Source organism: Malus domestica, chromosome 09 (genome assembly GCF_042453785.1).
Source record: "Malus domestica chromosome 09, GDT2T_hap1".
NCBI classification, from domain to species: Eukaryota; Viridiplantae; Streptophyta; class Magnoliopsida; order Rosales; family Rosaceae; genus Malus; species Malus domestica.
Genome location: NC_091669.1, coordinates 16,798,948 through 16,814,759, shown reverse-complemented (window position 1 = coordinate 16,814,759; position 15,812 = coordinate 16,798,948). Strand labels below are relative to the sequence as shown.

At 35.4% G+C, this 15,812-nt stretch overlaps 1 protein-coding gene across 1 annotated transcript; it reads left to right on the top strand.

Annotated features, from left to right (window-relative positions):
- Nucleotides 1–7,452: 7,452 nt before the first annotated feature.
- LOC103453563 (beta-galactosidase 1) lies at nt 7,453–13,897 on the top strand. The gene is made up of 19 exons (XM_008393104.4): nt 7,453–7,976; nt 8,178–8,273; nt 8,384–8,496; nt 8,598–8,664; nt 8,764–8,856; nt 9,001–9,144; nt 9,629–9,717; nt 9,845–9,950; nt 10,038–10,125; nt 10,694–10,812; nt 10,897–11,061; nt 11,256–11,434; nt 11,544–11,653; nt 11,923–12,032; nt 12,145–12,255; nt 12,336–12,446; nt 12,570–12,775; nt 12,865–13,201; nt 13,301–13,897. Exons 1-19 carry the CDS (start codon nt 7,800–7,802, stop codon nt 13,409–13,411), a joined length of 2,532 nt encoding a protein of 843 aa, XP_008391326.1. The 5' UTR covers nt 7,453–7,799; the 3' UTR covers nt 13,412–13,897.
- The last annotated feature ends 1,915 nt before the right edge of the window (nt 13,898–15,812 follow it).

The following is a 15,812-nucleotide window of genomic DNA, read 5'->3' as shown; positions in this document are numbered from 1 at the left end:
CAACCCTCGAACTCTATCACGATTGCAATCTTTTAATTTTGAACACCTATTATAGTATAAACAAATTAAAATAACAACAAAAAGTTATCAAAATTATGCTCATCTAATCCATTCTAGTAAATAACAACCAAAAGTTATCAAAGTTATCAAAATAACAACAAAAACAAATTAAAATAACAATAACAATTAGAGTGCAAAACAAATTAATTTAACATAATATATTCTTATATTACTAAATATTATAAGTTTATGTTATATTTAATATGTCAATTTCACATAAATACTTATAAATATTATTCATTTCCTTTTTCTCATAACAATTCAAGTGACAAAATTAATTAATTCGACTAAATATTTATTAATTTAACAAAAATAGTATAAATTTATCTAAGTACTTAAATTATAACTTTTAAATAAATAAACTTGTGTATTATACAATATAAAAATTAAATAATTTAGTGATAGAAACCTGAATTATGGAAGAATTCCGTCGTCGATCAAATCTTTATGAACTCAACCAGCTCAAATAAATTCCCTACAAAAATAAATTGTAAATAAAAAATAAACATAAGTGGAGAAAATAAAAATATTAGAAGCAAGAAAAACTTACTTGTGAAGAAGGAACAAATGAAGTTGGAAGAACAAATAACAAAGGTGCAAGAGAGAACACGGGAGGGTTTGAAGTTGGAAGAACAATTAAGAAAGTAGCAAGAGAGAACACGGGAGGGTTTGAAATTGGAAGAACGAATAAGAAAAATGCAAGAGAGGAAGAAGACAACACGGGGGGAAGTATATAAAGACAATTATTATGTCGCTTACAACCGACACTAGATTTTGAAATATTAAAAAAAACAAAAATCTATGTTGCTCAGAACCGACGCAGGCTTTAAAATATTTAAAAAAAAATAAGGACAAGTTTGTGTGGCGTCGAAATAAGGCCATGTTTGCATCGGTTTAAACCGACGTGAGCCTCATGTGTGTTGAAATAAGGAAGCTTTTGCAACAATGATTGAAAAGCTCTCCTACTTTATGTCGCTTAAAAGCGACACCATTATTTAAAAATATTAAAAAATATTAAAATGTATGTTTACGTCGGTTTAAAAGCGACACCATTATTTAAAATATTAAAATGTATATTTACGTCGGTTTAAAAGCGACACTAGTATTTTATGACGCTTATAAGCGACAGTAAATCCGACGTCATGTTCAGTTAGTGTCGCAATTGTCTTATCCACAACTACATTAAATTAAACGACACCACCTACTGACACTATAAGACCCTTTTGTAGCGAAAAGCTTTATGCATTTTTCTAATTTTAACCATGATGGATAATAATATATATGAGTTTTTGAACTTTAATCCTTGAAGAAGATTAAAATTCAATAAAAATTTGGTGTTAGATTGGATATTGATTTAATAAATATCTTATTTAATGTCATTACATTAAAATTAAAATTATTTATTATTATACACATTTTAATTCATTATGTTTATTTTACTTCATCTAATTAGTGTACCTAAATGTCCGTATCATAATATATTTTACTAAATTAGTGTACCGAAATGTCTGTACCTAAATATATTGTAGTGAATTAGTGGCACATAAGCAAAAACATAAGTGTACCAAAAAATTTCGTACCAAAATACATGATACTAAACTAGTGTACCGAAATATCGGTACCTAAATATATTAAAATAAACTAGTGTACCGAAATGTCCGTACCTAAACATGTTATACTAACCTAGTGTACCGAAATGTTCGTACATAAATATATTGTAATGAATTAGTGGCACATAAGAAAATATGTATAAACAAGTGAACCGAAAAATCTTTACAAAAATATTTTCTTATATAAGATACTTACCATAATATAGTCATGACATCACTCAATCGTTCTAAATAAAATGTAATCATAACCATGCATCCCACATTTCACAACATATACTCACCTGAACTTATCTGTGCGTCCTGCGTTCACCTTCATACTTTAAAACATTCACAATAATTATGTGTAATAATATACTTATGGACATGCCCTGATGCAATCCAAAACTTAACCATATCATTAATTTTTGGGAATAATTATCGGTGACAAACTCAACTAAACACTAGTTTAACTAACTATCAATACTTACGATTCTTTACTTCAATTTCTTGAACCTACACACAATGATTTATGACCAACATCCAATCACTAAATCATAAGGTTAACTCTCACCTTTTCCACCAATGTGCCTCACATTGCACAATTTTCCAAACAAGGTTATTGTCTCAATTATTTAGTCTCATTTATGGTATGGCTGCATCTAACGTCTCGTTAAACTGCCTACCTACCCTAAATAGGGATCAAGCCATTCGTAGTTCGCAATAGTACTTCAAAGCATTCACAGTAATTATATGCAATAATCAATTTATAACCGTTTGTGGAATTATCAATCATATATATATACACACACACGATACGAAAGGAAAAGACTCACTTACCTGAGGTTCGCGCCATGACTCCCTAGCATGAATATCGAGATGTCACGAACAATCGTCACCTAGAACAATTATCAAATCACGTCTCAGAGTTCTTATCGATAAAATACATAATTGATATAAAACACATCCCTACGTAGTTCGATTTGGAAGATCCGCATCACGGATTTCCAATCCCTTACTTCCAAAGATCCACATTATACTTCTAGAACAACATCCTAAAGTTCCATTACGATCCAACGGTCGAATCTCCTCCAATTGCCAAAACTAAGTGGCGGTTAACATTTTATTTTAAGAACTTACAAATCCAATTCGGGAAGATCCGTATCATGAATTCCATATCCGTAAGTTCCTATGGTCCTCAAATATTACGTACTATAACGTATTAAAGTTTGGTGACGATCCAACGGTCGGATCGTCGAATCACATCTTTACCAAGTAACGTATCTTAATGAATTTAGCTTCAAACGATCAACCTACGTTATACAATTACCAAAACTGAACTCAAGACATCTAATTTAGCCTAAGAATAACATCGATGATCCCTGGCCACGCACCGCCGTGGGTGGTGGTTGGCCGCCCTGACTTGCCGGAAAATCCAACTATTTCTAAAAATTACCAAAATTTACAAGAATGAAGATCTCAATGAGTAGAGTAACTTTCATACCTATGACCAAGGCCAAATAGGCCGGGAAGAGATTCGCTTTCATTAAAACCCATTGGAAACCCATTCACTTTCATTAAAACCCGTCGGAAACCCTATACTTAAGTGTGCTCGATTAGACCTCCAAACTTGCTCCAACGTCTCCACCACTGCCTGGGCTTTGTTCCTGGGTTCTAAGGGAATGCTCTAGTGGTAGTAATTGGAGGAGATAGTTTTACAATTGGTAAATCACGAGCAAGTTTCCCCGCGGCACCCACGTGTGTTATTCGCGAAATCTCCACCATTTCGGGTCAATTTTGGCTAGAATTGGATGTTAAGATATAGTGATGAGGTTTTGTGGTGGTGAATGAGTGAAAATCGCTTGAAAAATGGGTGAGAATCGCCAGAATTTTCACTGGTTCGAAACCGGGTGTCGTGGGTACACGGGTCTGCTTGGTTGGGTGCTTCGCACCTCCATCCTTTCCGCTCCTTTCCTTCTCTTTGGTTGGTCACCTTCACTCTCTCTCTTCCTTCCCTTGGCCGAAGCTCTCTCTTTTCTTCTCTGATTGGGCAGCCAACACCCTTTCTTCTTTTTCCCATCTCCTTCCGTTTCTTCTTTTCCGTCCCTCATTTCTTAAGAAAGATAGTCTTAAAATAATATCATGGTACTTATAAAAATATATAAAATAATAAATGGTAATATCAATACTCCAATTCACTTCTGCTTGTGCCTACGTGGCTATATTGTTGAGTACTACAAGAATACACTAAAGGAATATTTCATACATCTCACTAAACGTTGGTCAACGAAAATCAATACCCTCGCCTCTAAGGGCATTTTCGTAAATTCACACTTTTAAAATTTGTAAAAATATAAAATTAGGGACGGGTCGTCACACACACACATATATATATATATATATAACGGAAAGCTTTCTGCATTTTTCTAATTATAACCAAGATGGATAATAATATTGTATGTATACATTTGGCAACATTAATTACAAAGCATGCATGCATTATTGAGAGGAGGAACCAAAATCCAAGACCAACCTCCAGAGATCGTCCGATTTGGTTAATATATATATATATATATATATATATATATATATATATATATATATGCTTGTGATTTCTTCAGAAAATCAAATTATAGGATCCTCACTTTTTTTCTGTACTCTCACATGCATGCATAAACCAAACTGATTTGGTTGGCGCTATTGATGATTTTTTTCAATAGTACTGATATTTTTATACGAATATTTTGAGAGTTTTAGTTTATTATTCCTTGAATTATTAGAGAGAAATTAAGCGTAATTGTTCCGCTTTTTTAGTTGCATTTTTGTCTACAACTTGGTTTCAGAGCAAAGTTTTAGGAGAATAAAATTAGCCCACGAGACATGATTATTGCAACTGCAACCAAATGGAGCTCCACTTTCTGTTACCTTTTGGTTTTCCTTTCGATCCTTATTTAGATTGAGTGGATTAGAAGGCATATCAACAAGTTTGGTTAAAAGCAAAAGGCATTATATCTTAAGATATTTTTAATATATATGTACATATAAATTCGTTGGTGTGAGATTCATCATATGATTCATACCAATCAACAGTTGTCAGTCTTTGGCACACAAATTAACTAAGTATTTAATGAAAAATAACACATGAATACATAATTCACGATTTAACTATTTTGAATTGAAAATGAGAGATAAGCGGTCTATAATATGAACACGTACGTTGTTTGGAAGTCCTCATCTGAATTGAATGAAGAGAACTAAAAAATTGTGGTTCGTTAGTACATGTTGGTAGATGGTAGTTGCATTTTAATTGAGCAACCTGCTAGAAGTTGCAAATTAATTCATGCATCAAATCTCTTACTTTTCAATTTATTGTACTTTTTGACATTTACCTAATCATCAACATTCGTCTTGGTTAATTAACTCCTTTCCTAATAACAAAAACTAATTGTAAACTATGTATACTCGCCGTTTTTTTTAAGGGAATGATTTATATGAAATCATGAATTCACCGTCACATAGTGTTGCAGTCTACCTATACATTATTATGTGTAGGTTTCACTCCATATGATAACGTATTATTGACTGGTACAAAGTCATGATAATTTCGTTCTATGTAAGTTGCTTTATTTTTTGCGTACGTAATTTGCATGCCGACATGGATGTCGTTAGAAATTATCGCACGTGTATTGTTAAGATCACATTTTAGAGTTACAATAAGCAGATTGGTAACATGTCTGGACTACTGAAGAAAAATGTTATCCAATGTGATCCAAATAATTCTAATCTTAAGGTACTTTTTTTTGTCATGAATTTCGGAAAATAGTAATGTTAGGGAGACTAAATTTGGTAATACAAGACATAGCAATTGATGATTAGATTTTTTTTTTTTTTTAGTAGATCGATATTTTTACACTAAGGGGATGGGAGTTCGGTAAAGCCACACAATAAGCAACCTAATTTGGTATCGAATAATTCTCCATCCACGAGATTCAAACCTAACACCTCTCACTTCAAAGTGAAGAGGAATACCACCATACTGTAGTATTAAGTGACGATTGGATTATCTACATTAAGGAATGAGGGTTTGGGCTAAGTTTCACAATAAGTCAACCATAATAATGTAGTTCAATTTCGTTTTTAGTGAAAATCGAATCTAAGATCTCTCACTTACAAATAAAGAAGAATATCACTAGATCATTTCATTTATAAATTTAGTTTATGAATTTAGTGCCTAATATTACCTTAATTACGCCCAATTGTGATTATAACAATTCCATCAATTAGCCATCAATTAACGTTACTAATTTTAGCCATGCAAAACCTAGGTAGGTTCCAATTAGCCTTTTACCGAGTGGTAAAAATATGTTGAGCCATTGCATGACAGCGTAGTTTCAAACCCTGTTAATTAGTGATTAATCTAATAAAATCTATCGTTTCAGAAAAACATAAAAAAAAAACAAAAAACCAAGGTACGCTATGTATTGGGGGCGGTCCTAAAAACTGAGTCCTTGATTAACGCAATTACCAGGAGAGATGGTTACTCACGCGCCTAACACACGCGTGAATAGACTGCCCCAAAAATCAACCAAGTTTCTTCTGCTTTTGTTTTTCTGTTAATGAACCAATCGGTTCCTTTAAATAGTAAAAGTAAAATTAAAACTTCATACGTATTGTTTTGACATTGAGGGTATATAGAATGATATATAAAGTAAAAAAATATAATATTTACAAAGTGCAGCAAATATATCTACATCCTCTATCATACAAATACCTCTTTATTTAAAGATTTTTACTTTTTTTTTATTGTCATACTTGATTGCTCACATTTACAAACCTTCACACTTTTTAGAACTTGTACTCTAATTTTTCTTCTAAAAAAATAATCCATGGTATTTGACGTTTGTTGTTGTTCAAGTGATTTATTTAGAGAATTTTAACGAAAAGCTTCTGGTACTGTTTACTTTAACGAAAAATCATATTTTTACACTAAAAAGTCAATCTCGGTAACTTTACCTTTTATTTTGTCCATATTATTAAAACTCAAAGTTTTCAAATTCTTTTCACTAGTTTTCTATTTATTTATGCAAGTGGGGATGAAAATGTGCGAAAAACAAACACAAATAATGTATCCGCCGATAAAAGGGGAAGCAAACCGTATCGGGATTGAGTTGAGAATCTTTGTGTTATTAAAAACTAAACGCCCCTACAATTAGCAAACAGCCAAACACACTTTTTAACTCTTTTTATTGTATTTTATATTTTTTCTACTCATACGTGCCGTTGAGAGTTAGAATAAAAACGAATTTTAACTACATTATTCTAATTTATTATGGCTTTGTCCACTTTTTCATCCTCTTAGTGTAGCTATAAAAAAAAATACTTGCCGTCGAGAATAAAACCAAATTAGTTAGAGTTGCGTGCTTTCACATTTGAGTTTGAATTTTTTTTTTTACAATTTAAATTCCTTTGATAAACTTTCAGTTGTATAAAAGAAGAAATACTAGCCATATTCTTCGATCAAAATTTTAACTACTAAATTTTCGACCAAAATCTCGGATGTATTAGTTATCCCGAACATACCAGAAGTTCCTAATCTCTCGCAGATTAAGAAAGAATACTCAAATGATGCATGAGATAATAAAGTTCCGAGTTAGGGAATAGTTGGATAATAAATAAAGTTCCGTGTTAGTGAATAGAGAGAGTGAGGGTAAAATTGAGGGGTCCAAAGGCGTTCAAGTGGGGCCCACTATCACTTTCCCAGCCTCCATACTCCATTGTTTAAAACCAGCTACAAAGCACTTCATTTGTGCAGTCCCAAAGAAAACCCCATTATTTCACAGTTTCACACTGAATGCTACTTACACCAGTCTGAAATCCCAGCTCTATAAACCCTTGATTTTATTTTCTCTCCCATTCTTTTCCCTGGAAAGAAAATAAAGAGAAATCTTACACAAAAGGAAAAAGGAAGACAAAGCCAGCTGGGTTTTCTTTGTCTCTCTCTCTATCACCCAAAGAAGCATATAATAAAGTCAGCAGAGATACAGAGAAAGAATATTTACACCAAAAAGGCCATTGCTTTGGGTGGGTGGTGGTGGAGAGCTCAAGGCTTGAAAAAAAAAAAAAAGCTTAAAATTTTCCAAAATTTATGTTTTTATGGGTTTTTTGAGGCTTGTAATGTGGAATGTGGCTGTGCTGCTGCTCGTGTTGCTGGGTTCATGGGTTGGTTCTGTGAGAGCTTCTGTTTCATATGATTCCAAGGCCATTGTGATTAATGGACACAGAAAGATCCTCATTTCTGGATCTATTCACTACCCAAGAAGTTCCCCTGAGGTATTTTTCACCAAATGTGTTTGCTGGGTAGCTCCAAGTTTCTGTCTTTTCATCTTCTTTCTGTTCTAAATTGCTTTTCTCCATCTGGGCAACTCTGTTTTTTCATCTTTGTTAAATTTAATTTTTTTGGTTTTTTTTTTTCCTTTGCTGTATTTTAAGTGTTGGTTTTTTTATTTATTTTTTTCTTTTGGGTTTTTGCAGATGTGGCCAGATCTTATTCAGAAAGCAAAGGAAGGAGGTCTGGATGTGATTCAGACTTATGTTTTCTGGAATGGGCATGAACCTTCACCTGGCAAAGTAATTTGATAGTGGCACCCTTCTGCTTTTGAATGCTTTTCCTATCTGGGCATGCAAATTACACATTACAATTTTTCCTTAATTTTTTTTATTTTTAATTATTTTTGCAGTATTATTTTGAAGACAACTATGATTTGGTCAAGTTTATCAAGCTGGTTCAGCAGGCAGGCCTATATGTTCATCTCAGGATTGGTCCTTATGTTTGTGCTGAGTGGAACTTTGGGTAATAATAATTATGTAATTTCTGAAAATAGCAATATGCCTATTCTCAGTCCAGCTTAATGTTCTTAGATTCTAAGCAGAATTTATTGCTTCATTTTCCAGGGGGTTTCCTGTTTGGCTGAAGTACATTCCTGGTATCCAATTCAGAACAGATAATGGTCCTTTCAAGGTTTGGCATTGCAATTCCGTCTCTTTTTTTTTTTTCATTAAATATACTTGATTTTTTTTTTCACTGATTAAATTTGTTTTCTGAATTACCATTTTGAAGAATCAAATGCAAAGATTCACAACCAAGATTGTAAATATGATGAAAGCAGAAAGGTTGTTCCAGACTCACGGTGGTCCTATAATTATGTCCCAGGTAGCCAAATTATACCATTGTTGTATTTAATCCAATCTGCTACTTTTTTTTTTCCTAGAATTTTTTTAGCTCAAGTTTTCTCAGTTTTGTTATACAATTTGATGAATGGAGATTGTAAACTGAGGAGTAACTTTTGTGTGACAGATTGAAAATGAGTATGGACCGATGGAGTATGAACTCGGTGCACCCGGTAAACAGTACACTGACTGGGCAGCTCAGATGGCTTTGGGGCTCGGCACCGGTGTCCCCTGGGTGATGTGCAAACAAGATGATGCTCCTGATCCTATTGTAAGAGTTCCTTGTCATGTTCTGGAGTATATTTGTGGATGGTTCTCATGTTATGTTCCCTTTTTCTTTGTCGGGTTTACTACTAAATAGTGTCTTGACTCCAAGTTGGTCATGGTTTACATGAATAATGATACCTCATTGCACATGGCTATGCTTTCTTTCATTTTTTCTCTCTCTCACTGTGGCCTTTTTTGTAATGATTGAACGGTGGCCATGCCTTATGTTTAATTATACTGATGGCCTTTTCATCTTGGGTTGGTGCCACTGGTGCTCTAGCTAAAATTACCGAAAGTCTTTTTTTATCTTGGAGTTCCTGGAAATGTGTTTGATCTGTAACCTGATTTGCAACTCGATATTTTTGTTGAACGTTTCTGCTATTAAGTATATGTTTTGTCATTTGTCTTAGTGTGACTTGTTATCCCTTGTTTTTTTATTTTTTATATTGTCAGTTTCTTCTTTTACTAATAATTATTTACCTCTACAGATTAATGCCTGCAATGGCTTCTACTGTGACTACTTCTCTCCAAACAAGGCATATAAACCAAAGATGTGGACAGAAGCCTGGACTGGCTGGTAATTTTTTGTGCTTGTCTCCTGTAATAGAACCAATTCCAGTTTCTGTACCACCTAAACTAGGTTTATATGTAATAAACTGCTCATGGATATCTTCTGATTATACTTGCCCTGTTTTATTCTGCAGGTATACTGAGTTTGGAGGTGCAGTTCCTTACCGACCGGCTGAGGATTTAGCTTTCTCAGTTGCAAGGTTTATTCAGAAGGGTGGATCATTCATTAATTATTATATGGTAAGGTTATTTTCTAGAGATTTTCTAATGAAACCGCATTTCTGAAAATGTTAAAAAAATGTAATTTTGCATGTCTTATGATTCCAGTACCATGGAGGAACAAATTTTGGCCGAACTGCTGGAGGTCCTTTCATTGCTACTAGTTATGATTATGATGCTCCTCTTGATGAATACGGTATGTGCAAAGGATTTGAGTTCTAGACGTTGTTAAACATTTTGACTTTTTGCAGTCTGATATAGACCTTAACTAGGCAATATTTATTATTTTCCTTCATTTCTTCTATAGTAAGAAAAGGCGGGAATTAGAACTTTAAATTCTTGGTTCTCTGTGGTAGATGTATCATATTGTCACCAAGCACGCTTTGTTGCGTCAGCCAAGTGCGTGCTTGTGTCACTTTCACCATACGACATGAGCCAAGATTTTGCATTTCAGTATAGTAATGATAGTGCCCTACCACATCTGATAACAAGAGATTTATTCACCAAAAAGTGACTGCAAGCAGCGTAGATTCTCTCATTAAGTTCCCGCTTTCTCCCTGTATAAAGGCTGTGACTGCCGCATAAAGTTTCTTGGGCCTTTCTCTGAGAAATGATGAATCTCAGGACATCTAAACTAACCTTCATTTCTCTGGTAGCTTCTGCTGTCCCTAAAGTAGTCGCAATTTTAAAAACAGCTTAAATAAATTTGTAAAGTTCCATATTTTTGCTTGAATATGAAAAGTACTGCCTCTTTCTTTATGCAGGTCTATTGAGGCAACCTAAATGGGGCCATCTGAAAGATCTGCACAGAGCAATAAAACTGTGTGAACCAGCTCTAGTTTCTGCGGATCCCACTGTACAACCACTTGGCAGATTTCAAGAGGTTAACTACTTAAGATTCTCACTTATTTTGGTATTCTTCATATTGTTTTGGATGGTAACTAACATGTTACCCGTAATCATACAGGCTCATGTTTTCAAATCAAATTCTGGAGCTTGTTCTGCATTTCTTGCAAATTACAACCCAAGATCATTTGCGAAAGTGGCATTTGGAAATATGCATTACAACCTACCTCCTTGGTCTATTAGCATTCTTCCCGACTGCAAGAACACTGTTTATAACACCGCAAGAGTGAGTATATGAATGTTACCTTGCTGAAACACTTCTAGCAAGAGTCAATTATAACAGATATTCACGATTTAGATGTTTGCAGTTTGGCTCTTCATATATTCCTTCATGTAAAGAAATATAAGATATTCGTTCTAGATTTTCCCCTCGTGGAGTTCAGACAATAAAACTTATGTTTCAACAATATCTGTGTACAGGTTGGTGCGCAGAGTGCACTAATGAAGATGCCTCGTGTTCCTCTTCACGGAGGATTCTCTTGGCAGTCGTACCCTGATGAGGCTGCCTCTTACAGTGACACTACATTTACCACAGCCGGGTTGTTGGAGCAGATAAATACCACTAGAGATTCCTCTGATTATCTGTGGTACATAACAGAGTGAGTAACATATACCCATTCAGTCTTTTTTTCATGAATATTTTGTCTGAAGGAAAAGACATCTGACAGATTTATATGAAATATCAATCTTACTCTCTTCCCTTTCCAGTGTTAATATCGATCCCAATGAGGAATTTTTGAGAAGCGGAAAGTATCCTGAACTCACCGTCTTATCAGCTGGCCATGCTTTGCGTGTTTTCATCAACGGTCAACTTGCAGGTAAGCAGCATGTTTCTGGTCATGCAAATTCAACAAAGTGGTCCATTTCCATAATTACTAGCAGTAAACTGCTTGGACTTTGTTAAGTGAAACACTGAAATATAATCTATGAGTTACAACACAGTTTGAAGTTTTAGTTTAAATTATAAATTCTGCGTTTCACCCTTGAATATACCATAGTCGATGTTTATATTTTTTGGAAAGGGCTAATTGATCATTTTGTTATTGATTCCGCCCATAACCTTTTATTGTTGATTTCTTTTCCTCAGGGACTTCTTACGGAAGTCTAGAATTCCCAAAACTAACATTTAGTCAAGGTGTGAATTTGAGAGCTGGTATCAACCAGATTGCGCTTCTAAGCATTGCTGTTGGCCTCCCGGTTTGCTCTCTCTCTCTCTCTCTCTCTCTCTCTCTCACACACACACCCACACACACACACGTGCGCACATAGCTGAAGCATTTTGACTGAGTTTGCTGTTATGTGAGTGCAGAATGTTGGTCCACATTTTGAGACTTGGAATGCTGGTGTTCTTGGCCCGGTCATATTAAATGGTCTGAATGAGGGAAGGAGGGACTTGTCATGGCAGAAATGGTCTTACAAGGTATGCTTTTGCTTTCGACCTTGCCTTCTCTTTGTGCCCTGACATGTGAACTATTCATTAAACGGTATATCCTCAATCAGGTTGGGCTTAAAGGAGAAGCCCTGAGTCTTCATTCGCTCAGTGGGAGTTCCTCAGTCGAGTGGATTCAGGGGTCATATGTCACAAGAAAGCAGCCTCTGACATGGTTCAAAGTGAGTAGATCAAACTTCAACTAAACCTTATTAATTTGTTAGTTTCCTGAGGTGACAATTATAAAACTTCTGTCCGAGCTTGTGTCAAAACCGTACTTATATGTGTCCTTGTCACGATTCTAGACAACCTTCAATGCACCAGCTGGAAATTCACCGTTGGCTCTAGATATGGGCAGCATGGGCAAAGGTCAAGTATGGATAAATGGCAGAAGTATTGGCCGCTACTGGCCTGCATATACAGCATCTGGTAATTGTGGCGCCTGTAACTATGCTGGGACATACAATGAGAAAAAATGCTTAAGTAACTGTGGACAGGCTTCCCAGAGATGGTAAGTCAAATCAAATAAACTTGATTTCAAGCTCCTGTTATGCTGATGTACAGGTAACTTACGAACTGGTTAACTGTTTATAATTTCAGGTATCATGTTCCTCGGTCGTGGCTAAACCCAACAGGCAATTTGTTGGTTGTGTTAGAAGAGTGGGGAGGAGATCCGAATGGGATATTTTTGGTGAGAAGGGAAGTAGATAGCATATGTGCTGATATTTACGAGTGGCAACCAAATCTTATGAGTTATCAAATGCAAGCCTCAGGCAAGGTGAAGAAACCGGTAAGGCCTAAAGCCCATTTGACATGTGGCCCTGGACAGAAAATATCATCAATAAAGTTTGCTAGTTTTGGAACGCCGGAAGGCGCTTGTGGAAGCTTCCGTGAGGGAGCCTGTCATGCCCACAACTCGTATGATGCTTTTCAAAGGGTATTTAACTATCTTGCACAACTAATACCTTGCATTTTCACTCTTTCCTCCCCTTTTCGTATTTTGCTTACATGTTAAAGAATGACTTTACTCTTGCAGAGTTGTATCGGACAGAACTCATGCTCGGTAACTGTAGAACCTGAGAATTTTGGAGGCGATCCATGTCCAAGTGTAATGAAGAAACTCTCCGTGGAGGCCATTTGCAGCTAATGATTCTCAATCTCTCAAGTAAACTGATGAAGGTCCGATATCGATTTATTTACACACCAATTAAGCAATTTCAGTTGTTTATATCTGGCTAAGTTAAAAAAGGTCAGTGCAACCCCATTTGGTCAATTCATTTTTCGGCTTTTCCAAGGTGAAGTTGTAGAAACGTACAACACACCACTTGGTTGAAAGCCTATAGAGTTTGTGATTGATTGTGGAGAAGCTGTAAGTATATACTATCGTCCGTTTTGATTGGTACTCTGTGTGCTACGAGAAATGTGGAATCAACGAGGGGATCGGAAGCACATCGAGATGATGCTAATTGAGTCCATGTGCAAATGTTGTAGTTAGCGGTATGGAAGCATCTGGTTTCCGAGTAATTTAAATATTTCAATTGTTATGTAACTTGGGAAGCAATTATTTCATTGCTTTGTCGTTGTAAGAAAGTTCCCGATGGTAATAATATGAACTACTTATTTCATTATTAAATCTCTCTTGGATTAACGGTATCATGATCAAATCTCGACAGCAGTGTTGTTTCTCTGCAAAGTTTACTAACTGTTTTTAGGAGAGCGCACGGCGGGCATATAAATGAATGACACGATGACACAAATTTATACGTAGACCGCCCATTCAGACAAAAACCAACTCGATCAATGATTTAGATATGCCCGATTCAGACAAAAACCTGTCCCACGATATGATTTACCATCTCTGGGAAGCCTCCCCACAGTTGCTTAAATATTTCTTCACATCAAATGTCGAAGCATGGTAGCACTCGCTACAACTTCCGGTTGAGGTCGATGCTCCTGCCATTTATCCATACTTAACACTTATGCTGCATTACCTGCAAGTCGCCATTGATGAAAACGTGCAAAGCAATACCAGCTGACAAGAATGTAAGCGCGTGATACTTCCTGCTTCTGAAAAATTACTCATTAGGATCAATCTTAAAACTGGAAGGGGAAACGAACAGGATAGGATTTTCATATAAATCAGTCAGAGGTGTTCCCCTTCACACAATTTTCATGGAAAAAGACTGAAATAATGAATGGGACACATGTTACTCTGTTGTGTACAAGTTCCAACCGTCTGTTCCAACAACCCGGCTGTGGTAAATGAAGTGTCTTCATAAGAGGTTGTCTCGCCGGGGTAAAGACTGCAAGAGAATCAACTGTGAAGAGGAACACGAGGCATCTTCATCTTTGCACTTCGTGAGCCAAGCTTTACACAGATATTGGTGAAACATCGTAAGGTTTTAGTGTCTGAACGGAGTAAATTCAAATGCTTACAACGGAAAATCATCTAAATCATCAATACCATGTTAAAATTGGCTCTTATGGTACACTTGAGATATATACATACACCAATACAGTTTTCAGAAGACTTATTTTACCAGATAGAACCTTTTAGTCAATTTACTAAAGCAAGTGCAGAAAAATTTCAGCACGGTGACATTCTTAATCTGTAGTTCCAAATCCTTCCTGACAACAATGTATGATACAGTGGTAATTTCAAATAAATGCAGCAGATGCTCCAGATTTCAATTTGAATACACGAGTCTAAATGGTTATCTCAGTGACAAGAAGTTGATTACTATCCAAATCAATATTAAAAAAGATACCAAAGTTTATAAGAGAATCTCGAGTAGATCTTCCTCTTGGTAAATTCCAATTGGCAAACTTGGCTATCAAATAGACTAATATGCATATGTCCATTCAACGTCGCTTCTTTTTCTACCGGTCAGTTATATGATTGCAAACAGTATGTGGCAACGACAATCTTATACAGGGAAAAAGGGTTTAGGAAACTATATATAAAGCATCATTGTAGAGATTTGTCTAGGAAAGTCCTAATACATATAAACTTGCAAGTGAAAGCTTCAACACAGAATGGACAAATGAAATTGTTCGATGAAAGCCTGCTGAAAAAGCATCTGTTATATACAAAATCATCACATTCCCATGAGTTCATAGGAAATGCTTACACATTGTAATTAGTAATAGGAGCTGTATTGACATTAAAGAAACTGAATAAAGGAAAAACAAATATGGAATGTAGACTATATCTGTAAGGGGAAAGTTCAGCCAACCAAGAAATCCCTGAAATTGAAGCAATAAATGATGCCCAAAAAACATAGAAATTTAGAGCATCAACTAGGAAAGTCTGCAAACTCATACATGAAGGTGCATCCAAAAGACGAAAATCATCATAGTCCCAAGATTTAATAGGAAACGCTCACACGTACTGACAGTAAAGAAACTAATGAGACCACTCTAATTGCCCATAATGCACAGCAAACTAATAATCGTTCCAAACTGAATTGAAATTATGGAGTCATTCCACTTAGCTGCATGGAAAACAAAAACAGATATAGAAAACAGAACGAGCAGAAATAGTGACT